We start from the raw sequence: 24706 nt of genomic DNA on the forward strand, positions 1-24706 counted from the left end.
TAAAAAGCCTCCTCAAGGCCGCATTACACATCTGAAGAAGAATGGCATCCAGTGGGGGCCAAAGAACGCTAGCCGGAGCAGGTGGCTCTCTGCCCGCCCGCCCTTATAGATGTTAAGGTAAACACACACAGGAGATGCAGATCCAAACAATGCCTACAGAATACACAAGTAACTCTCAATGTCAGAGTCAGCAGCAGGGAAAGATGAGGGTTCTTGGGACGCTTTACGCGGTCAAAGGCCTTTAGTAAAACGTGTGTGTGTGTGAAAGCCAGAAAAAAAAGGTCTCTAAAAAGAGAATAGTGAACAACAAACAGGAGATGCTTCGTACCACTTAGGAGCAGTGGGCTCTTTACCCAACCCACACTGTCTAAGGCCCTTAACTTAAATAGTGTGCGTGTACATTTGAGTGGGTGGGAGTCCCTGAAAGAGAGGTGCAGTAAGAGAAAAAGTGTTTCGAAGCCAAAAATAAATCTCCAAACTGAAATGAGGCTTTCTCTCTCCAGTGAACCTTTTTCGATTTGCCCTTTTACGACTTTCAACCCGGGCGAATACAAGTATGCGTCTTGAATCTCAGGCCCCGTGTCTGTCTCTCTTCAGTGGGAAGAATGAAAGAAGTGCGCCCTTTTCCCCGTCTGAAGTGTTCCCTCTGATGCTTACCTGCCCCCTTCACCTTGGGTGGTGTCCAGACGTCCGTCCACCTGACTAAACATCTCTCTCTCTCTCTCTCTCTGTATGTGTTTCTTTCAGAACAATCAGGACAATCAGACAACTCAAACCAGCAAGGAGACACAGACGTCAAGCCCCCGCCAAATGGTGAGTTTGTCCCGTTTGCGCACGCCTTTTAAGAATGTGTTGACCTACGAGCCGTCTGACCTATACAGACGCTAACAAACATGCACCTACTGTATACACACACAACAAGCAGGCCTCTGTGTGTGCGAGTGCGTCCCGGCAGAGTTGGGTCTAAGTTTATTATGGTAAGGAGACCCGATAGTACCGTAGCATGGGGGGGGGGAGGCTGCGCTGGGATTGCGGCGGGCCGCTCATAAATCACACTGACGTTATTGGAAGATGGGAACCACATGGCTGCCGCCGAGTGCTGACCTCATGCGCGTCCCCGCAGCGGTTCTAACCCCGGACGGGGATGGAGCGAAAGGAGAAGGGGAGAGATGGAGAAAAGTGAAGGGAGGAGGGTTGAAAAGAAAAAAGATGGGAGGTGAGGAAGAGGGAAGTGTCGGACGGATGGAGAGAGGGATGAAAAGGAGGAGGAAGGGTGTGGATTTAGACTTCAGTCAACCCCGGAGCTTAGGATGCATACACACACCACATAGCACGGGGTATTATGGATGTGGACATTATGGAGCACGGGTAAACAGAGTTAACTCAGGGAGGCTAACGAAACTTCAGCACAGCGCTCACACAAAGTCCTGCAGGACCACAAACGTACCACCGACATTATTTTGAAAGTCAACATTGAGACTGAGGGGTGTGTACTTTTGTACTTCTACCCTTGTGAGAACGTAGTTTTGTGGGTAATTTTGACAATTCTTTGTTTTGGGAAATTTTAGCTAGCTAGCTAATTTGTAGGTATTCAAAATAGGTTTAAGAAAATACTTGGGAACAAGTTTAGGATTGAGATATCTGCCTTCTCTCCAATATAATAAAACTAGACGGTACTCTATTTGTGGTGCTCGAAGCGCCACTGTCTCGTTCCAGGAATCACGAGCCGGTTACTCAAGATGATCTACAGACCATGTTGTGAGCAGTTACATGTTGGAGCAATTTGTTTTTCAACCGAACTATACACCGCAAACCGTAATTAGCTCAGGCTTTAGTTAGCTCAGTGGTTAGCTAGCTCAGTGGTTTTGTTAGCTCAGTGCTTTTGTTAGCTCAGGCGTTAGTTAGCTCAGTGGTTAGTTAGATCTGTGGTTAGCTAGATCTGTGGTTAGCTAGATCTGTGGTTAGCTAGATCTGGGGTTAGCTAGATCTGGGGTTACCTGCGTGAAACTGCTCACAACAGGGTCTGTGGATTATCTTGAGTAACCGGGTCAGGATCTCTGCAAAGAGCCAATCCTGTTGAGTTTTTCAAATGTAGTGCTGTGAGCACCAAAAGCCAAGTGCCATCTTGTCCTATTATATTGGAGCGAAGGCAGACACCTCTACGAACGATACCTCCATCACTCGCAACTCACACCAAAACAATCCAGATTGATAAATAGCACTACAGATAAGATGAAGAATATGTATTTTTTTTTTTATTTTGGGGTGAACCGTTCCTTTTATATCTGGCTACACAGCTTGCCTGTTTACAAGCTGTCTGAATGTCGTACAGCTCTGATAGAGCCGACGGACAAAGATGTGAAATTAACACCCAAGTTGTAATAAACCAGAATTTTCCTTTTTAAGTTTTATGTTACAGTATAAAAGAAACTAAAACCAGCCTGTTGAATCTTACAGAAAACACATGGTCCCACTGGATGACACCGGCACTGTGTCAAGCTTTTCCATACATGTGTTTTTCAGGTCCCTCTGCATGTGTATATATATATATATATATGTGTGTGTGTGTGTGTCCTGATCCGTGTCCACATGTCATGTTTTTTATGTTTGGTACATGCAGTGCGCTCTCTCACACACTCCTCTCTCCCTCTCTCTTCTTCCCAGGCCACTTGAGTTTCCAGGACTGCTTTGTGACTTCTGGGGTGTGGAACGTAGCCGAGCTGGTCCGCGTGTCACAGAGTGAGTCACGGCTATAATTTCCCGTCCGTCCGTCCCCACCCAGACACACTTGCCCTGTCATTCCTCGTACACTTCAGATGGTCTCTTTCTTGTAACACCTTAACGGTGAAAATCACACATAACAGCATCCCTCCTACACCAAGTAGCATTTAAAGCATAAGGCTGGTGTGATTCTGTGTTTTTCATATTGTTATATATGAACAATGATGAAGTGTTGTCTGTGTTTCCAGAGCCTAATATATCTTATTCCTCTGGGCTCTAGAGCTCTATCGTTGTCCAAAACCATTTAATGAGCCACATTATTGCTCTAGATGTCATGTTTACCAATGCACACACACACTGGAGTTTATTTTGTCTCGGTCCCACATACATTGTTCTGCTGCTGCTGGAAATATTCACCAGAGCACCAAATGTTTTTTCATCCGCAGCTGAAAATAGTTCCCAACAAATGTACTATTTATTCCTGTTTGAGTGATGTTTGCTAAAAGCTCCAGTGGCCAGCTGCTGTAGGTCACCACTGAGGCTTTTTCAAAACTTTACGTATATATTTTTGACCTGTTTTTTAATGATTGACATCTTCAGTAGAAACCAAGCGGGCTGAGTACCACAGCAGACTGGGGAAGTCAGAAAGCGTTGAGAAATGGCAGGAGCGCCGCTGTTATTTAACATTTTTCAGAGGCTACTCCACAAAAAAAACAAAGACGAGGGCTTTGACCCAGTCTGAAGCTTTTGGTTCGATCATAAGGAGCAGCCTGGTGGCAGGAAACAAAAGTCACCAAAGTTATTGCGATTCATCCTGAGTGGAGCATGAACACGTTTTTCATTGTTGTTGAGACATTTTACACAAAACTAGCGATGTCCCGATTATCCCAGCACAAATAATTATGATTTAAGATATTGCCCCAATTAAAATCATAATATTCATAGAATATGCACTTAAAATGTATGCACTGGAATCACTACAACTTATATTTTGATAAAAAATATATATACTTTCCCTGCGTCACAGACAGCACACGGTGAAAAACAAACAATCTTAAATGAGGTAATCATAAATCATAAGTTCCCTCTGTATAATTAAAAATATTAAATATAAAAATTAAAGCGAGCCTGCTCTTTCTTAATGACATGATAATTCCTGTATTTTTTTAATCAAGCTCGATCTCTCCGTTCTCTACCATGATAGCGAGCTAGACAGCTCAAGTCACTCCTGTGTGGATAGTCCCGATTATCCCGATTATCCTGATCCTACATTGTCCCATCTCTACTTAAAACGATAAATGTGAACCTCAGGGTTTTGCTCGTGGAACACAAAAATCACGAGGATACATCGTCTGGGGACCACGAATGCCTGTCATCCACTAGTTGATATTTCAGTCCGGACCAAAAGGGTGACAGGCGTTGGCTCATTTCAATCTCTAGAGCAGGGGAGCTAGTGGCTAAAAGTAATAGATACACACCACCCTCACCCTTAGAGAAAATAAAGTCATCCTTATTAAGAGCATGTAGTTGCAATTTTTCCTCATATTCTTCTGTATGATGGGTGTGTGTGTGTGTGTTTGTGTGTGTGTGTGTGTGTGCGTTCCTCAGCCCCGGTGGCAACGGCGACCGGCCCCAACTTCTCCCTGGCTGACCTGGACAGCCCCGGCTACTACAACATCAACCAGGTGACCCTGGGACGGCGCTCCATCACCTCCACCCCCTCCACCAGGTACACACACACACACACACAAAAACTCAAAATGTACTTTTCTCCTCTACTAATATTCTTCACTTCTCCTATAACCCCTTAACGCTGCCATGTTCTTTATGCTTAGCTTGCTCTGCTTTTTGATTGTTGTTTCTCTTTTTCTCCCCTTTTTTCCCCTCCTTCACTGCTAATCCCTCTCGTTCCCTCTCATTTTTTCCCCCTCTGCCAATCTGTCCGTCACTCCGTCTCTGTTTGTGTCTTTTGTCTCCCATCACTCCCCTCTGTCGTCCTTCTCTCTCTCTGCCCATCTCCCGCTGCAGGACTGAAATGGAGCTTTATGCAAGTCTCCCACGGAGGTAGTCGCACTCATTACCGAATGTCTCCCTTGATACTAATGTAACACAGGCGGCGGTGGCGCACTCGCACACACACGCATGTCGCACAGATATGCACACGAGCGCAAACGCACGGTTAAACATCTTTGGATCGGGGGAGAAACGCACTCACAGCCCCCCCTCCATTTTTATCGGCCACAGATGTACGAGTCGGTAGGAATCTGCAAACACGCACAAATGAGTTCCAGCGTCGCCGAGCGTGCACGTTTCCGTGCTCAGCTCCGAGCACGCTGGATAAACTCTGGCCTCATGTTTGTCTCGCTGTCTCCAGTTGTGCTGCTTTGTCCCCTTTGGCCAAACCGTCATACCGGTGCACAGCCGAGGCAACTTCTGTCGCTCTTCAACAGGCAGCAAAATATATTGTTCGCTGCTGAGAGCGCTGCGGTCGGTGCTAGTTGTCTTAAGTGTATTGAGAGGGAACCCTAGTCATGGTCATAACTTTATAACAACAATTAACAGCCCACAACTAATGCTCTTAACAGGGCAAAACACCACGACACAACAGTTTGTGACACATGAACAATTTGTAACACTAATAATTGTACATTTATAAAATTTCCCCACCGAACTGCATGCTGGGTACAGCTCGCTAACAACAGTCTGCTAACAGCTGGGAGAGACTCTGTCGCACCAGTAACGTTACATTAAAGAACAGAAAAGAGCGATGCAGGATGAACAAAGACTGAACAACAAAAGGTATTTTGGTCAGACACATATGCAACGCTGATTACCATGTAATATGTGTGGTATTTGTTATAAATGTACGTTGGTACATAGAGGGTGATAAGAAGCTGTACATGGAGGGACTTAGGACCCAGGGGAATGTAGGTAAAGGAAACAGGAAGTGACGGAACGGAAGACACGCCACACAAACAGCTGTTCACCGCTCGCTGGCCGGTTGACATGCAGGTTCTTTTCGGCGTTAATTAATTAATGCTTTAACGCGGAAAAACAAATACCGTGATATACCGTGAAACCGCCAGAATCTTACAAAATGCCATGATATGCATTTTTGGTCATGATTAATCTCAAAATACAAGACATCCCTCTCACTCCTTTTTCTCCCCCTCCTTCGAGAATGAAACCAACCTCCTCCTCTTTTTCTCTCTCTCAGCTCCAACAAGCGCAAGTCCATTGACGACAGCGAGATGGAGAGCCCGGTGGACGATGTCTTCTACTCGGGCCGCTCCCCGGCGGCTGGCAGCAGCTCCCAGTCCAGCGGTTGGCCCAATGACGTGGATGCAGGTAGTCCGGCTATAACACCCCCTATCACATCCTGCATGCTTTCCAGGCACCTTTCCCTGGAGCAGGGCCGAGGTCCACATCATGTCAGATGATTTGATTCTGATGTCTGAAGTGCAATACCCAGATAAAAGAAGGAAATAACACTTCGATGGAGGCGCTCAGCAGCTTTACATCTAATTTTAAAGCCCTTGAAAACTTATTTATTTTTCTCAGAAATTAATGAAATTATTTTGACATTTTGGGAAATATTCTTGTTTCAGCAGCCGCTTAGCTTAGCACAAAGACTGGAAACGGGGGGAAAACAGTGAGGCCAGTTCTGCCTCTATAATTAACAGTGTTGGGGGCAGCATGTTACAGTCATATATATATATGAAGCCTAACAAAGTAAGGTAATGCATTTCTAGTAGTATTTTGGTAATGTTATTTGCATTTAGTATGTTGTGTAACACGTTATTTTTTTAATTTGTAGTTTTATTTATTTATTTTTTTTCATTTATCCACTTGGCGTCACTTCCAGTGTGCTACCAGAAAAAAACACTACAAGCCATAAACCATAAACCATGGCAAGCCCATACAAAGTATGGGGGCAAGCATCCACCGGTTGTTGCTCCTGGTGAAAAGAACAATGTCAAACACACAAAAAGTGTAAAACTATACGTGGTATTGCTTGACCGGGTGCAGTAACTTCCTGGAGTCGTTAGTTTTTGTACCGAATTAACAAACAAGAAATAACATGTTAGTTGTAGCGCTTTAGAGATGCTGGGAGGTAGATTTGGTCCCCTTTGGAGGGAGCCAGGCTAGCCCCCTCCCCCCCCATTTCCAGTCTTTATGCTAAGCTATGCTAAGCTAACAGGCTGTACAGACGTGAGAGTGGTACCAGTTTTATTCTTTCTCTCCAAACAAATAAATGGATTTCCCCAAACCTTGGAACTATTCCTTCAAATATTCATGGCTAAATAGACAACAGTTTAATTAAGTTCATAAAGAAAAACATCCTTCGCTGTTAACTATTACCATTGCTTGTAGTGGTAAACCGATTGACAAAATGTGTTTTCAGGGCTTTTATTACAGATTTTTCCAGGTGTTAATTTGACACTAACTGACTTGAAATGGACCAGAAGCCACAGCTCACCTCCTTCCCTCCTCCACGTCCCTTGACCCCCCCCTCATCATCCCAACTCTCTATCTCACCCTCCTCCATTCACAACCTCTACTCACAACGTTGTACGCACCTCAAATATATATTTCCTTTGTTTTCCTAGTTGGCACGCAGATAGTTTTGGTTTTATTTGCAGAGTATAAACTTCTACCACCACCCTAGTACAATGAAAGTGAGGGGAAATATCATTTGTGGTGAAACGTCAAAACAACATTTGAAAAACTGTCCATCTAGAGACATCCCAGAGTCCCAAAATGTCCCGGTTTCTGAGAATAATTTTCATTGGGGACTATTTTCAAACCGTAAAAAAAGACCTGTAAAGTCTGCGGATTATCCTGAGTGGCCTGGACATTGTTTCTCAAACAGAGTTTTTCCAGTATTAAGTTTATATACGAGCACCGACCACACCTCTGTTGTTGTGGGGTGGAGGCATGAGTCTCATTAGCGGACACCTCAAAACCTCTGCAAATGAAACCTGAACTATCTGCATGCTTAGAAGGCTGAAGTGACCCATTAATTAAGATAAAACACAGATCCTCTCAGAAGCTGGATAGACTTTTGTGTTTCACTTTGTTCATTAGACATAAGCTCATTAAAAAAACTAAGACATTTTCTTGCCATGAATTAGATTTGAAGATTGATAACACTATGAATGGTAACTATGAAGCTACAGCCAGCAACTTGTTGGCTTAGCTTAGCAAAGACTGGAAAACAACTAACCTATAAGTAATGGGCCTCCGGAACATCGGACGTTCGATTACGGGACAATGGGCTTTCGTCCAATGGGCCATTTCTTGGATTATTGAGGATTCGGAATAATGGGCCCTCAGAACAATGTCACGGCTTTTTTTTACTTCGGACAGGGCCAGGCCAGCTGTTTTCCCCTGTTTTCAGTTTTTGCGCTAAGCTAACGTTAAGCTAACCAACTTCTGGCTGTAGCTTCATATTTTACCGTACAGTCATGACAGTGGTATCAATCTTTTCATCTACCTCTCGGCAAAAAAAAAAAACAGCAGAGCAGTCATGAGCTTACAGCATCTTTAACCACCATGATGGGTACCATGTCAAATGTATTTACAATCAACTTCATGTGTATATCTTGGGTTCAGTATTTGATTCTGCTAAAGTTTTCATGTATTCTCCCATTTCTAACTGTCACTCCCAACCACATGCTGCCATTTTAATGCCGCCAACTGTAATGATGTAACTATTTTATAGACACTTGCTGCACTCTATAACATTATCCCCTGTTGTTATTTAACCACCTCTCCCTCTCATTCTTTCCATGTCTGACTCTGTCTTTTTACTCTCCTCCCCCTCCGCCATTGTTAACTCTTCCCTTCTCCCCTGTTTGGCCTTTCAGTGCAACACCATTTGGCCAGTGTGCAGGAGAGGAAGATTAAGCATGAGAGCGATGGAGTGCAGTTTCCTTACCATGGTTAGAACAACATTAAACATTATACTGTGTACATGTATACATGCTCTGCCTCCGCTCACACCACCCTCAACTTGTGTACATCCTGTCTTGTTTTATCTTCCAAGTCTGTTTGCACTTCCTGTGAGCTGTTCTCCCATTCGTCCTGTTTCTTCTTCTTCTTCTTGTCTTGTGTCTTGTTCTCTGGCTCCGCTGGCCGCTGGGTGTGGTTGTTCCTGCCAGATGTCTGCAGTTGTCCGTTGCGGGTTGACCAAAGCCTTTTGGTAGCCCAGTAGCTCCATAACATCCACCGCCTGTCTGCCTCAAAGACGCTGCTGTACAATCTGTGGAAAGAAATCAGATATCTCTGGTGCATCCAGAACGAAAAAAAACAACACACTTTTATGTCTGACAAACAATCCACTGTATTTTCAATGTGTAATTATGTGCATTATCATGTCCCCCGAAAACCACATTGTTGTCACACACCACATGCACACAAACAGTTTTTCCAAGGCGGTGCGAATTTGTCAGCAACATTCGGCTAAGTGCTCTGGGTGTTGCCATGTTGTTGTCAAGCCCTGAGAGAGAAAGTGATGAAAGACACAGAGGAGGGTGTGTGTGTGTGTGTGTGTGTGTGTGTGTGTGTGTGTGTGTGTGTGTGTGTGTGTGTGTGTGTGTGTGTGTGTGTGTGTGTGTGTGTGTGTGTGTGTGTGTGTGTGTGTGTGTGTGTGTGTGTGTGTGTGTGTGTGTGTGTGTGTGAGAATGAGGGTTTTGTCGACTTGCGAGCGTTAGCCGCTACATGCAGCCGGTTGTTTGGACGGAGCCGCTGAGTGGCGTCCCACCTGCCGTGGGCCTGACTCACCTGAACCGTCTCTTTTCGAAAGGAAAAAAAATACCAAACCAACACACGACCCAAACAAACACGACTGAAGGCCCTCAGGTGTGTCATCAACGCACGAGGCGCCTTCTGTCTCCGAGACATGCTTACTCACTGGCAACGCTGGTTTACAAACGGCACGCTCACACACACACACAATTACACTTCACTTCTCTCTCTAACTCTCTCTCTCTGATTTACATTCGCACACACGTATAAAAAAACGCACACACACTCTCTCGCAATCTGGAGAGGAGCGGCGTTCCGCTCCAGATGGCGCCTCCATGTGTCTACAGCGAAAGGGAGCTACTGGGTTACAGCAGACATCTGTTCCGGTGATGGTGGCGGTGGTGTTGGGAGCGAGAGATGAGGAGATGGAGAGGAGGGGGCGGAGGAGAGAGGGAGGGGGGCCTCCCGGCCTCCTGCCCGCTCCGGAGGTGATCTTCTACCTGAACGAAAAAGCTCAGAAGGTATCGCAGGTGATCATGTAATTCATCATCAGGTCCGCCGTCTCCCGCTCCGCTCTGCTCCGTCCTCTCTCCTCCTGCCTGCTTGCTCCTGCTGCTCAGGGGTGGGAAACCCCGCTGTGGGGGGGTGATATTGACGGAGAATGCCAGCTAATTATTTGGTGTTGTGGGCTTAAGAACTGTGGTGTGTGTGTGTGCGGTTGCGGTGCTGCTAAGGTGTCCTCGCTCTTACCTCGGTGTTTACGAGCGCTAACGATGTGTGAGGCAGTTAATGAGGGACACGGCTCTGTTCACGTACATTGTTTCTGCCTCACCTGAATGACGAGTGTGTGAGCTTCTTTTTCTCTCTCTCTCTCTTCAGTGTGTGTGTGTGTGTGTGTGTTGGTGCACATGCTACCGGATCAGTTCTCTGACAGTTAAGGGGGGAGGGAGGTGGGGCTTGTGTGGTCGCCAGCTTGTTAGCACAGCAAGACTAGAGGGTCATGGGAACAATTGGCCGCCAGTCTGCTTGCGCCGTGTGCCAGGAGCAGGACATAGAAATAATTTAGAAACAAACAACTGTGAGTGTGTGTGTGTGTGGACGTGGACTCTCTCTCACACACACAGATTAAGGGAGAGATCAGAGTAACTTCTGTTAGCTCTATCAGACAAAGCTTTCATTGGGCATCTGGGCCTCGTTTGCCGAGACGCCACGCAGCACCAGATACGTCGGCAGAGGCGCGGGCTAATTAGGGGGAAATCGCAGAGACTGAAAAACAATATGTATAATTTAAAGGCTGTTGTATGCATAATAAACCGGTCATAATTGAACTTGCACGCGGTCTTCCCTGTGCGTACCACAGAGGGAAGCGGAGCGGGCTCCGTTGCAGCGATACATTGAATCCACAGCGTGTTTCGGGTTCAGCTCGTCCTCGTGTAAAAATGTACGAGAGCCATAAATAGTGAGATAGCACTGTGTTTTGCTCAAAAGGCCTCGTTCAGACTGCCACTCCAATCAGTTTTTTTTTTGGGCACATACAAATGGAATCCAGATTGATTTTACAAAGTCTGGAGGTTTGGTTACAGATGCATGTCAGCCCCGCACGCTCTGCACGTTTAGATCGGATTTCAAAGTGTCTTTTGCGTCACTTGTGAGCAGAATCCATCGTGCTGCTAGCAGAGCGCTGTGGAGCACAACATGGAGGAGGACAGTAGTCCAGGACCAGGACCTCTGGTCACTTACGAATAACAGTGCAGACCGTCCATCTGAAAGATCTGGTTTGAGGAACATATCTGATTTGCCTGAATTCCGAACGAAGCCGAAGCTCATTAGATAGCTAACATTACTTTTTCCTAAATAATGACACATTACTGCGCGCCTCAAGAATGAGATACTCCATGAGTAACAGTACTCCGTAGTACAATTTTGTGGTACTCGTCTTGATCATTTCTATTTGATCAATCAAAATGTATTTGTAGAGCACATTTTAACACACAACAAAGGTTGCCCAAAGTGCTGCACATAGATAAGCAGTCATACATTCGAAAAGATTTTATGCTGCTTTATACTTCAACTCCACGACATTTCAGAGGCTAATATTGTGCTTGTATACTATATATAAGTTTGACAGATATACAGTTACTTTGCAGATTAAAGATGTAGAAACAAGCTGTAAACTCTGACATATTATCACCTTTTAAGTTGTTATAGATAACGTTTAACATTTCCTCTATTTTACGCATCCAGCAGCCATGTAGCACGAATTAGCATCTGAAGCGGCCGATGAGAACTGTGAGAGCGAATCAAAACCAGAAGGTTAGGGGCTGAAAAGTGAGTTAAACAAAGCTATAAAGGTTCGTAGGCTCGTACGCAAGAGGTCATGTGATCCATCGTTAGTATGAGAGCAGGTGCTCTCCCTGTGCAGTGCGATTGGTTGTTATATATCACCCGGCGATCCAATCGTAAATAAACTATCATTGCCAGATGGATGACAAGCCTACGCTTCTAATGTCCTGCTGATGGAAGAAACGGATTATTCTCCTTCTCTTCTGGAAACTTTTTATGCACCCTTTGTTAGAGTGTTCATCTGTTCTTCTATGGCACTTTTTATTTATTTTTGTCGACTAGGCCGTATATCTTGTACACACAGAACGTTTGACAAACAATGAAAACCTTATTTTCCTCTCGCTGTAAATTTGGTTCAGAAGCATCTTGTGGCCTTCTGTCTTCACACTGGCTCTTTTTTTTCTCTCTCTTCATAATTCAACCAGTGAATAAAAATTAATCTCACCCTGCTCATTGTATCCGTTCCTCCCACCTACGTGCAGAGTCACGTGATGCGCCTCGCTTGAACATAAGTGGCGGCGCCCACCTTTTATTTCTTCTTCTATACTCGCCGGTGCCCACACAACGTCGCACAGCTGCGCCCTGTGAGCGTTGTGGGTAAACAGTGATAAAACATTTCCCGGTGTGGCATTAAAGAGAAAGCTTTTCAGAAATCTGCTCTCCGCGACTTTATACGCCTCGCTCGTAAAAATCTATTTCCACGTCTCCTCGGGCCATGTCGGAATTACCCACGTCTTTATTCGAGTGCGTTTGTTTTATATGTGTGAATATTGTGTCGTTTAGTACTTTATGGGGGCTTTTCGCTCGCCACGGTTGTTTATCACTGTATTCTTACAACCAAATGTGGAGCAAGTTTGAGTAAAAAAGCGACGGAGGCCTGTGTGTCCACGCCGATGTGTTTTTTCTCTGCTCTCACTTGCTCGTTATTCGCCTGCTTTAAGGATTGCTCTTTCCAGGGTTTTAACTCAGCGTATATTCGACATTGCGGTCCCCGTCAGAGGTCAAATACGCCCCTTGGCGGCGCTCCTCAAACCCTGAGAAGTCTTAAATTGTGCCTTTGGATCACCATACATCAAAATAAGTTCCCCTCAGTGCCCACCACACGAGGCATTGATCACAGGATAGACAGCGCTCCTTTCGTCGCTCTGCGGCTCTCACACTCTTGGCCGTGTTTCTGGTCCGCCGGCGAGCCCGCGGCCTGTACTTAGCGAGCCCGCTTTGAACTGAACTGAGGGATGTTTCATGCCGTCCTCCAGCCTCAGACCGACATTTATAGACAGAGGGGGGACACTTTAATGTGTGTGTGTGTGTGTGTGTGTGTGTGTGTGTGTGTGTCGGCCAGGTCGTCACCGCTCCTCCCGTCGTCTTCCTGCCGCTCTCTCCCCGTCCAGCGCTCTGCTGGCGGTTTGCCCGTCGCTCGCCACCCAGCCTGAACATCGTGTGTGTGTGCGTGCGCGTGCGTGTGAGTGAGAGAGAGTTCAAGCGCTCCTTTAAGAAATACTGCACTTCTGAACTTAAGGCAGTAACATAAAATACCTGACTGTCGGATATGACACATCAGAGGAGCCACCGATGTGTTTTTTTTTTTTTTTGCGTCCTCCTCTGCAGCCGCATGTAGTCGCGCAGCTCACGCCGGCCTTTGCTTGAAACACGCAGTCGGCCCCCGGGACCCCGCTCATTCTAACGAGGCGTCCCAACAAGCGCAGCGGCTGGCGCGCTTGTTTGAAACGGGCTCCTCTTACATAGTCGCGGTTTTGGGACGAGTCGGACAGTTTGGATCTCAAAGAGGAGGCGTCCCGCAACCAGTAGTGTTTTTTCCAGACACTCCATTGGTGACCGTAGTTGGACCGCCATTGCATTTCCCAGCTCTCCTCTCGCTCTATCTCTCTCGACACTGTGCCCTCTCCCCAACTCCCTCCCGTCACCTCCCTACTCTATGATACCCCCCCTGCTGCTTCAAAACATGGCCTCTCCCCTGGACCCCTCAAACCCCGCTCCCCCCCTTCCCTCCCCCTCAATCTGACGGACATGGTAGAGTATTGGACAGAAGGATGTCAGAACCCATCTGTATGTTAAGCCAATCAACAAATCAATGAATGAATCGAGCGATCAATCCATTGATTTCAATCATAATCATTCGATTCTTGCAATCAAATTAAAAAGTGATGAGCTTAATTTTTCTTTTTTTTTTAAAGAGTAAAGAAGTCGAAGTAAAACAAACTAAACTAAACAAGAAAACAACAACAGGCATGTTTGATTAAAACCTCGTCTCTGTTCTGCCATTTTTGTTGATCCCCTCTTTGCCAGGACTCTCATCGCCTGGTTCTCTTAAGAAGCCGGGGAAATACGATTTCAGCGCCCTGTCCTCCCAGACGAGGTCCCCCCGCATGGCGTTCACCCACCACCCACTGCCAATGCTGGCGGGAGTGAGACCAGGTGAGACCAACCCAGCTCCAGATCCCCCTGATCGCCCCCCCTCCCCACTCCCCACCCCTTTCTCTCCCCCCACTCCCACCCTCACCATCTCCTCCTACCCACCCCAAACCACTCCTTCAGGGCCCCGCACCCCCCCCCCCCCCCCCCCCCACACACACCCCCGGCGCAGAGGTGGGAGCAGTGTCTTTGGGAGATGAGAGGGGCTCGTAGGGTGCAGGTCAAGCTGGTGACGGAGCTGCTAGGGAGTCTGGGTGTGGTGTCTTTTCTGGGTCTGTCTGGTGGATGGTTGGCGGTTTCTTCTTCTTCTTTTTAGAGTGGAACAACGGGACCAGAGGGGTCTGCTGCTGCCTATTCTGTCTTTGTGTCTTAATTGCACAAATTTCAGCCGATTGTGAGGCTTTCATGTTCTTATTTTGTTCTTATTGACGTAAATGACACTTGAACCACGTGTCGTTTGCTCACTGACTCCTGGATTATCTTGTCATGTTTGTCATTTCTTGTAACTCTTTTAAAGGTTTGCAGAAAATGAAGACTTACTAAGGTAATATCGTGGGTTCTTTTTGAGGCTGGATTACCAACCAGGCGAAGTGGAGAAACTACATGGGACCCCAGATCTCCAGGTTCACTTTTCTTTGTGGCAGTTGGTTTGTGGGTAATTTCATGGATTGCACTTTTGCTTGGGAGTATTTATCGACTGGGCCATAAAGTGGGTCTTGAGGCCCCATCTAATACGACTGGGCCATAAAGTGGGTCTTGAGGCCCCATCTTATTGAGTCCATGTGTCAGTATCTTGTTTTAAGGTGACACTAATAACAGTTGGTTCTGCTGTATGTGTTGCACAGAGAGTTGGAGGAGCACGACCCAGCAAGCTGGCTGATCCGGCCATGGATCTTTCCACTTCACTGATCCCTATCTTCTTTCCCATCTTTTGTTTTTACTGCTTCTTTCCAAATTCTCATTGACTTTCTTTTCCTCACACAGTGTGAACAAATTGATCTCAATGTGGATGAACACGTGTTCTTCATTCACACTGGCACTGGTAGAACCAGTGTGAACCCGCTCATCCTCCACCAGGCTGAAACAAGCAGCTCGTGATAACATCAGATATCAAACGGAGCCAGGAGCTCTGACAATAAATCACCACTCCTTATTTTATCACCATGGCACAGGGGGACTTCCTCTTCTTTTTTGCAATGTTCCCGGTTGTGAATTCACCCAGTGAAGGAGCTCACTGGAGATAATTACCCATGTGCTTTAGTTCTGTAGCTTGGCTCCATCAAAGGCTTTAAGCCAGCAAGCAGATGTGAAGCAGTGAGGTTGACCGCCGTGTCATTAAACCTTCCGTGGTTGTTGACAGACCCTACGCCTCTTGAGATGCAGCTACAGCAAAGGCAGTCTCCGTACACATGTTCACACTGACATGCACACACATACACAATATCCCATCCTTGTTGTGGCCAGCAGTTGTAATTTATACAGTTTTGATTTGTATCTTTTTACACAAACTCTTACTGCAAGTAAGTATAGCAAGCTGGAACTGTTCCCATGCTAGCGTGAAAGTGCCCACCACATCATCAGTGTTGTTGTTTTTCTGGGTGGAAGACGAGATCCCAGAGGATTAAGGAGTTGGCGAGGTGGAGTTGAGGAGTGTGCTAGGGCTTGCCGCTCACAGTGGTTTTGGTAGGGTTTGTCCCTCCAGGCCACCAGTGAATCACAGGGCTGAACACGACGGACAACCACTCATATTTACATCGACACGTAAGGGCAATTTAAAGACCCGAATACATGGAGAGCGCCCACGCAGAATATACAAACTCCACACAGAAAGGCTGACTGTGAGGTGGCAGTGCTACCCACTGCGCTAAGACATCACTTAAATAGTATACATCCACATACTCAGGTGAGTCACCTGAACGCTACGTGTTGAGATTGAAATTGTGTGAAAAGTAGTTGGAAAGCAAGCAGAGAGGTCTAAAGAGCTAGAAAATTTGGAGAAATGGCTGGAATAGCAAGCTAAAATTAAAGGAGAAATAGTTAGTTAAAAGTAACAGATAAACAGTTGAAATAGTTAGCTAAAAGTAATGGATAAACAGTTGAAGTAGTTAGCTAAAAGTAATGGATAAACACTTGAAATAGTTAGCTAAAAGTAATGGATAAACAGTTGAAATAGTTAGCTAAAAGTAAGGGATAAACAGTTGAAATAGTTAGCTAAAAGTAAGGGATAGACAGTTGAAATAGTTAGCTAAAAGTAATGGATAAACAGTTGAAATAGTTAGCTAAAAGTAAGGGATAAACAGTTGAAATAGTTAGCTAAAAGTAAGGGATAAACAGTTGAAATAGTTAGCTAAAAGTAAGGGATAAACAGTTGAAATAGTTAGCTAAAAGTAATGGATAAACAGTTGAAATAGTTAGCTAAAAGTAATGGATAAACAGTTGAAATAGTTAGCTAAAAGTAATGGATAAACAGTTGAAATAGTTAGCTAAAAGTAAGGGATAAACAGTTGAAATAGTTAGCTAAAAGTAATGGATAAACAGTTGAAGTAGTTAGCTAAAAGTAATGGATAAACACTTGAAATAGTTAGCTAAAAGTAATGGATAAACAGTTGAAATAGTTAGCTAAAAGTAATGGATAAACAGTTGAAATAGTTAGCTAAAAGTAAGGGATAAACAGTTGAAATAGTTAGCTAAAAGTAAATGATAAACAGTTGAAATAGTTAGCTAAAAGTAAGGGATAAACAGTTGAAATAGTTAGCTAAAAGTAATGGATAAACAGTTGAAATAGTTAGCTAAAAGTAAGGGATAGACAGTTGAAATAGTTAGCTAAAAGTAATGGATAAACAGTTGAAATAGTTAGCTAAAAGTAAGGGATAAACAGTTGAAATAGTTAGCTAAAAGTAATGGATAAACAGTTGAAATAGTTAGCTAAAAGTAATGGATAAACAGTTGAAATAGTTAGCTAAAAGTAAGGGATAGACAGTTGAAATAGTTAGCTAAAAGTAATGGATAAACAGTTGAAATAGTTAGCTAAAAGTAAGGGATAAACAGTTGAAATAGTTAGCTAAAAGTAATGGATAAACAGTTGAAATAGTTAGCTAAAAGTAAGGGATAAACAGTTTAAATAGTTAGCTAAAAGTAACGGATAAACAGTTGAAGTAGTTAGCTAAAAGTAACGGATAAACAGTTGAAATCGTTAGCTAAACGTAACTGGTAAACAGTTGAAATAGCTAAAGGATAAAGGTTGGAATAATTATCAAACATTTTTGTTTTTTATACAGTATAATCAGTAGTATTAGATAACAGATCAGTTCAAATGAACACATTTGGAAAACAGTCGGTGGTGTTGACGAAGGGGTATTGGAGTTCATCTGACAGGGCTGTGGGGGTACAACAGTTGGGATCCTCTACTCTAGGGGGAGAGCAAAGTAGGTAGGGGGTGTAGGGATTCCCTTTTATCCTGTCTCCCCCCACCACCCCATCCCAACCCCAACCTGCCCCCATACCCCCAGTGTGTTTGGCCTTCACCCAGTCTCTAATGGGATTAGTAGGGGACTAATAGAAGCAGGGAGACGGCTCCACTGGGGGAGCAGGGAGCCTGGCATGGGAGCAAGGTGTTGCTGGGCTCAGAGGCATAGGCCCTTGTCTGGGGGGTAATGCAACGGGGGTTGGCACTCTCACGAAGTACACTCACACACACAATGTATAAGAACCAAAGAGTGTTGGCAGCCCAACATGGGCAGCTGGGGGGCCTGACATTGGACGGGGTGGGTGTCAGGCTGGCACAGCAAAGAGGAGAACAGGCTTCTAATACAAATCAAGGAGATTTAGTGATGGATATAGGTCTGACAGAGAGGGCTTTGTGTTTGGTCGTTCGGCTCAACCGACTGCTCCCCTCTCACGCCTCGCACATATATGCAGCTCTGTTCGGTGCAAATTCCTCTATTTTCCTCTCTTGTAAAGCAAAAAGAAAGAGAATGCTTTTTTTTTCCCCATAAGCTTATTAGCCGCATAATGCTGATAAGTTTTGCATCCCTACACCAGTCGTGTACAAATGCACACACCACACACACATATACATATATATATATACATATATATATATATATATATATATATATATATATATATACCGGGTAAAATAAGTATTGAACGCGTCACCATTTTTCTCAGTAAATATATTTCTAAAGGTGCTATTGACATGAACTTTTCACCAGATGTTGGTAACAACCCAAGTAATCCATACATACAAAGAAATCCAAACAAATTAGTTCAGAAATTAAGTTATGTGTAAAAAAATGGAACTACACAGGGAAAAAGTATTGAACACGCTTACTGAAATTGATTTAATACTTCGTACAAAAGCCTTTGCTGGTAATGACGGCTTCAAGACGCCTCCTGTATGGAGAAACTAGTCGCATGCATTGCTCAGGTGTGATTGGCCCATTCTTCCAAACAAACAGACTTCAAATCTTGAAGATTCCGTGGGCCTCCTCTATGAACTCTGATCTTCAGTTCTTTCCATAGATTTTGTATTGAATTCAAGTCAGGTGATCATCTGGGCCTTCTATCAGCTTTATTTTATTTCTAGAATGGCCCAGATGATCACCTGACTTGAATTCAATACAAAATCTATGGAAAGAACTGAAGATCAGAGTTCATAGAGGAGGCCCACGGAATCTTCAAGATTTGAAGTCTGTTTGTTTGGAAGAATGGGCCAAAACCACACCTGAGCAATGCATGCGACTAGTTTCTCCATACAGGAGGCGTCTTGAAGCCGTCATTACCAGCAAAGGCTTTTGTACGAAGTATTAAATCAATTTCAGTAAGCGTGTTCAATACTTTTTCCCTGTGTCGTTCCATTTTTTTACACATAACTTAATTTCTGAACTAATTTGTTTGGATTTCTTTGTATGTATGGATTAGTTCGGTTGTTACCGACATCTGGTGAAAAGTTCATGTCAATAGCACCTTTAGAAATATATTTACTGAGAAAAATGGTGACGCGTTCAATATTTATTTTACCCGGTGTATATATATATATATATATGTGGCTTCAAAGCGTATTTACAGAAAAGCATTAATTTAGATATACGGTGTGAACGTACAGATTAGTTCTGTCATAGAAACAAAATGTGTCGGATGACAAACGGCTTTACCGTCTGGTTGCCAAATTGCATCAACGGCGATGAATCACACCCTCAAAAACGGCACACAGGCGTGCAGGCATTAAGACCGGCTAATTTAAGACGGCGCTCAGTGATCTCTTTGTGCTCTCTCTATCCGCAAGCTGCTTCGGATCTGGTCATCAAAATATGGCGCTCACGTCAATCGAATTTGTGCGCATTCGAGTGCGTGCAGTGTGAACGGGGTTGACTTGTTATGTAGTCTCTGTGATTGTGCACATATGAATGCTGTGTGTGTGTGTGTGTGTGTGTGTGTGTGTGTGTGTGTGTGTGTGTGTGTGTGTGTGTGTGTGTGTGTGTGTGTGTGTGTGTGTGTGTGTGTGTGTGTGTGTGTGTGTGTGTGTGTGTGTGTGTTAATCTCCTCCATAAAGCTGTATAGATTTATTGGAGTGATAAAACATTAAAACATAAAATGTTATGAGCAATGCCCACAATAGCTATTAACTTGAAATCAGCTTCTCTTGGAAAAACAACATTCCTCTCATGTTCGACATTTTGAAACCAGATTTGTACTTGACCGTTTCCAGTTGTGATGTGATGTGGTTTGCTTTCATTCGTTAATCACTCAACACATCTCTCTCCCATCTGTAAGAATTTGTAGGACTTCAGTTGTCGGCGTCCTCCTCTCGCTCTCAGCATCCTTCTCCGCTTGTGTCCCTCTAACAGAAATGTCTCTGTTGGCAGGGAGTCCCCGTGCTTCAGCCTCGGCCTTGCACTTCCCGTCTCCCTCCATCATCCAGCAGTCTAGCCCCTACTTCACCCACCCAACCATCCGCTACCACCACCACCCTGGACAGGACCCCCTGAAGGAATTTGTGCAGTTCGTCTGTGCTGATGGCTCGGGGCAGGCCGCCGGACAGGTAAGGCTTACCGCCAGAGAGGGGCGTTACTATCGCTTTAGAAATGTGCCATTTATGCAGAAACTGCAGGCGTGCAACAACTTGCACCTAGCTAGGGTTCTTCTCGTAGTGATGGTGTATGAAGCGTTAGCAATAATAAAAGCAGTTAAAAGACCAAAAAAGTAGAAAAATAAAGAAGTATATTAGAGGGGAAATATGGATATGGAAGAGAAAAAAAACCACAGTAGTGATTATAATTTCCATAAGCAACTGTTGACCAAATTGTAAAATTTAACAACTATTGTATTTATAGCATTTAAATATTTTACTTTGACTTCAAATTTTAAATTTCAAAGACTTTCTTTTCTGGTTTACAAATTTATAAAATTCCAGTGTCCAATATTTCCAATCACTCATCTGTTCAAGTTATTTTATTTTTTGGTTCTTGAATCATGTGACCTGATAGGACAGTTAGGTCTGATCGATTCCTTCAGGCTTCATTGATCCTTAGTAGTTTGAATCTTTTATTTAGAATGATGGTGTGTGAATGTAACAAATCTCATTTAAAGCGACCTCATTTTTAGATCAGAGTTTGACTGAACTGAATTTGAGATAAGTCAATAGAGTTTTTTAGAATGTTGGGCGCTTACATTTTGTGAATTTGAAACCCTTAGAAAAAACTTAGAGAAATCAAATTCTTTAATTGTATAACTTGAAAGTAATACAAAATCTGTCTAAATCATCCGTCTAAAAAATGTCATTAAGGGGAATTTAAACAACAAAACAGATGAATTCCAAAGTAGAAATATTCCAATGCTATTGGTTCTTAATTATAAAATTTTAAATTTTTTATTTAATTTTGTTTCCGTATATATGTGCCTATTTTTAGAAGTCTCACTCTAAAAGTCTAACACTGTACAGAGCAGGTGATTGCTATAATTATACGAATGTCATTACATTTTCGTGCCCACGGTGCATTAAAAGCCTTCTAATACGGTGTTGTCTGTCTCCATACGATGTAGAGCAATGCACAGAAATACACTCCACACAACACTAGTGAACACACCAGACATCTGTTTACTCCACAAATCTCTGTATTGTCTTGTCAATGTCCATTTTGCCGTTTGCTGTTTCAGACCCCGACGTTCCTCCTCCTCCTCTCCCCCCCCCCCCCCCCTTCTTTGATTTAATTTGTTTTGCTCCACCCAACCCCTCAGAAGTTACAACCATCAGCACGAGAGTGAATCGGTCACGGCACACCTCAGTCAAGCATTCCCGCCATGTGTTGTGTCATCGTGTTTCTGTTTTCATCTCTAGCCTTTACGATTTTTTTAGTTGGAGTTTTGGTTGTTTGGTGCTGGTATCGTTGGTGGTGTTGTGCTTGTGTAGACGAGTTATTCTCCCATGGTTTTGATTTCTTGCCATCTTCTGGAACGAACCCAGTCAATATTTTGCTCACCTCCCCCCCCACACCCCCAGTGGAACCGCTCACCTCAAGCTCCGGCTTCCACTCCTGTGGTGATTATTATGTTTTCACCCCTCCATAAAAAGATGCCGTCCACATACATCATCCCTTTGGTTGTTGTCTCCCACCACCTCCTCTCCCTCCTTCCACCATCGCCCCCCCCTCCCCCCCCCGCACCCCACCCCTCTGTCATGGATATTTTTTTGGACCCGGCCTCCCGAGCTGCGTCCTCTTTTTTTCATTCCGTGTCTGCGGATTGTCGCATGTCACCCTCCTGACCCTGTTTGTGTTGTCTGCAGCCAAACGGGAGCGGCCAGAGCAAAATGCCGGGCTCCTTCTTGCTGCCTCCACCTCCCCCAGTGGCCCGCCCAGTGCCCCTCCCTATGCCCGACTCTAAACCCAACAGCACGCCCCCTGACGGCGGACTCTCCTCGCCCACATCTCCGTGTAAGTGACCCCGCAGAGACCGTTCTCAAAAACCAAACCAACAACAAACAAACAAAATCTGAACCCTCCAACCCTCTCCAGTGAAAAGAGACCCCCTCCCATTGTTCTTCCTCCGACTCCGTGCCATCATTGTTCCTGTGTATCCAACACCTCACCTCCGTTAACCCTTGGAAGGCTATGGAAGCCAGCGCAGGAAATACTGTGGAGCTGAGAGTAGATCCAGGCCACCAGAGGTCTGGTTAGACACGTCTTTCATAAAGGACTCCCGTGGTGTTCATCAGGGTTCTGCATTAGGCCCCGTCAGTTTTGAGCGGCGCTACGTGTTGAGCCCACCCTGCGGTGTCTGGTGTGGAAACCGCATCACCAGCCCAGTTCTTCTCCTTCTAAATCCTCCTTTCCTCCCTCGACAGACTCGTTAGCAAACCAAGAGATTTGGGATTATTTATTGATTCTTCCTGGTGACGAGCACAAATTTAGGGCAGTTAATTTAAATGGACTCCAAAACATTCCGGGAGAAATTGGGACATTGGTGGAAAGAGAATGTAGTCGTACTGGTGTTTGGTTGAGCTGGTTTTAGTTTCTTGGTGGGATTCTTTTATTTTTTATTTTATTTTTTGCTTGTTGATTGTTCAGCGTAATAGGGTGTGTTTTAAGATGAAGGGGTGTCAGTCCAGCCGTGGGGCTTTTCTCTCAGTACACTTGTCTTCCTCACCTGAGGGGCACTGGATGGAGCACTTTTCTTTTGTTTCTTTTAGCTTTTCTTCAAATTTAGTGTTTGCGTTTTACCCCCCAGTCAGCGTCTCAGTCTTTTTTATGTCTTATGTATGTTATTCCAATTCTTAGAAACACGTGGATGTATACTGTATATGTCCATACACATACAATCTCCAAATTATCTCTCACTCTGTCTCTCTCCTCCTTGTCCTCCCTCCCTTTCCTCCGCACCAACACAAGTCTGCACACTGCATCCTGAATCCCTCGGTGAGATTGGAATGCTGGAGTCCGTCGGGTGTTTCAGACTGCCCTAAATTTGTCAGAGGCTTTGATGCCAGTGGGTTTTAAATGTCCCTGACTGATCCTCAATGTCAGGATTCTGGTGCGCTCAATCACTTCCAGCCGAGTTTATCAACAGGATTTAATCACTCGGGGAGAGCTAAGTTTGCATTCTAGATTTCTCTGTTGAGTTGTGATGACCTCAATGAAATACTTCTCTGTAGTTCTAAATTGATTTATCTGCGTCTTTAATATTTAACAACAGCGAACAAGTGGGTTAACGGGATACTTTTTACAAGTTACGGCAATAGTTTGACATATGTCTCGGCTCTCGTAACTGTGTGATAAATATGAGGCTACAGCCAGCAGCCTCTTAGCTTAGCATAAAGACTGGAAGAAGGGGGAAACACCTAGCCTGGCTCTGTTTTTAAAGGTAACCAAATCAGCTTACTAGCTATCTAATTAAAATGTTATGTCTGATTGTTACAAATACCTAAATGTGTGAAACCCTGTTGTTTTTACACTTTAATTTTTGTACCGATTAAACCAATACTATAACGTATTGATTTGTGATTTTTAGACGTGCTGGGAAGCAGGTTTTGTTAGCTTCTGACACATCAGGCTAGCCCCCCCCCCCCCCCCGACCCTGTCTTTGTGCTAAGCTAAGAAGCTGTTAGATGTAGCGTCGTGTCTGCCGTGCAGACATTAGAGCGGTATCAAGCGTCTCATCCAACTGGTAAGAAAGTGAATACCCACGTTTTCCAGAATGTACACTCTCTGACGCCTCCGCTTGTTCCTCTTCTGTTTCTCCAGCATACTCCACGTCAGGCGCCACAGCTCCCAACAGGTTTGTCGGCATCGGATCACGGGACAACAACTTTCTGAACATCCCGCAGCAGACACAGGTAGGAGTCTGGGGGGGGTGGGGGGGTTTGTCTGTGTTGGTCGATGCTTACTGGTCGAACTCAGGAAAAACTTGTTAACCGTGTGGATGTTGGCCAAACTATTTTGTATTCCTTGAAACTGGCTGCTGGGTTTTCTTTCGCCTCTCCTCTCGCTCCGTCAACGCGTGCATTGGTACATCTGTATTTTGCTGTCCGTGCGCGATTTACCATATGTGCTCGTCTGTTTATTTGGCACATATGGAGCCTTAGGCCTTCTCCCTCGCTGCCTTTTTTTTCACTCCCTCTCCTTGCTTCCTCCCCTTTTCCCCGTCTTCTAGCCTTCCCCTTCCACTTTCTATCTTTTTCGCCTTCGTCCTACTCTGCTCGCCTCCCCTGCCTCCCTCTTATTCACTTTCTCCCGCTGTGCCTCGCACTTTCTCTCTCTTTCACCTTCTCCGTTATTTTCCTCCATTACCACCAGTACTTTTCTCATTAGCATCCAACCACATCTCAGTTTAAGCTCTGCTCCGGAACACATGGAAACCATCTGAAACCGCTCTGCCGATCCCCTCCCTCGTTTCTCGGCCCCTCTCACTTTTCCTCCCTCTCCATTTCCCCCCTGCTCCTCCACACGTTATTCCCCTTCCT

The 24706-nt window shown here is 44.7% G+C and overlaps 1 protein-coding gene across 12 annotated transcripts in view; it reads left to right on the forward strand.

Moving 5' to 3' along the window:
• Positions 1 to 24706, forward strand: part of nfixb (nuclear factor I/Xb) — a 135087-nt gene that overhangs the window by 106932 nt on the left and 3449 nt on the right. For 7 of the 12 annotated variants that reach the window (XM_076082895.1, XM_076082896.1, XM_076082897.1 and 4 more), the window contains 8 exons: positions 748 to 813; positions 2665 to 2739; positions 4330 to 4450; positions 5939 to 6069; positions 8592 to 8666; positions 14122 to 14250; positions 20115 to 20290; positions 23988 to 24079. In XM_076082895.1, coding sequence (XP_075939010.1) covers positions 748 to 813; positions 2665 to 2739; positions 4330 to 4450; positions 5939 to 6069; positions 8592 to 8666; positions 14122 to 14250; positions 20115 to 20290; positions 23988 to 24059 — 845 coding nt within the window. In that variant the 3' untranslated portion in view covers positions 24060 to 24079. Of the gene's footprint in view, positions 1 to 747; positions 814 to 2664; positions 2740 to 4329; positions 4451 to 5938; positions 6070 to 8591; positions 8667 to 8885; positions 9992 to 14121; positions 14251 to 20096; positions 20291 to 22033; positions 22182 to 23987; positions 24080 to 24706 lie in introns of those variants that run through there. The other 5 variants (XM_076082912.1, XM_076082899.1, XM_076082939.1 and 2 more) reach the window with 4 other exon arrangements.

The sequence above is a fragment of the Anarhichas minor genome, unplaced genomic scaffold (assembly GCF_050575085.1).
Source record: "Anarhichas minor isolate MPS153535 unplaced genomic scaffold, ASM5057508v1 ptg000007l, whole genome shotgun sequence".
Taxonomy (NCBI): domain Eukaryota; kingdom Metazoa; phylum Chordata; class Actinopteri; order Perciformes; family Anarhichadidae; genus Anarhichas; species Anarhichas minor.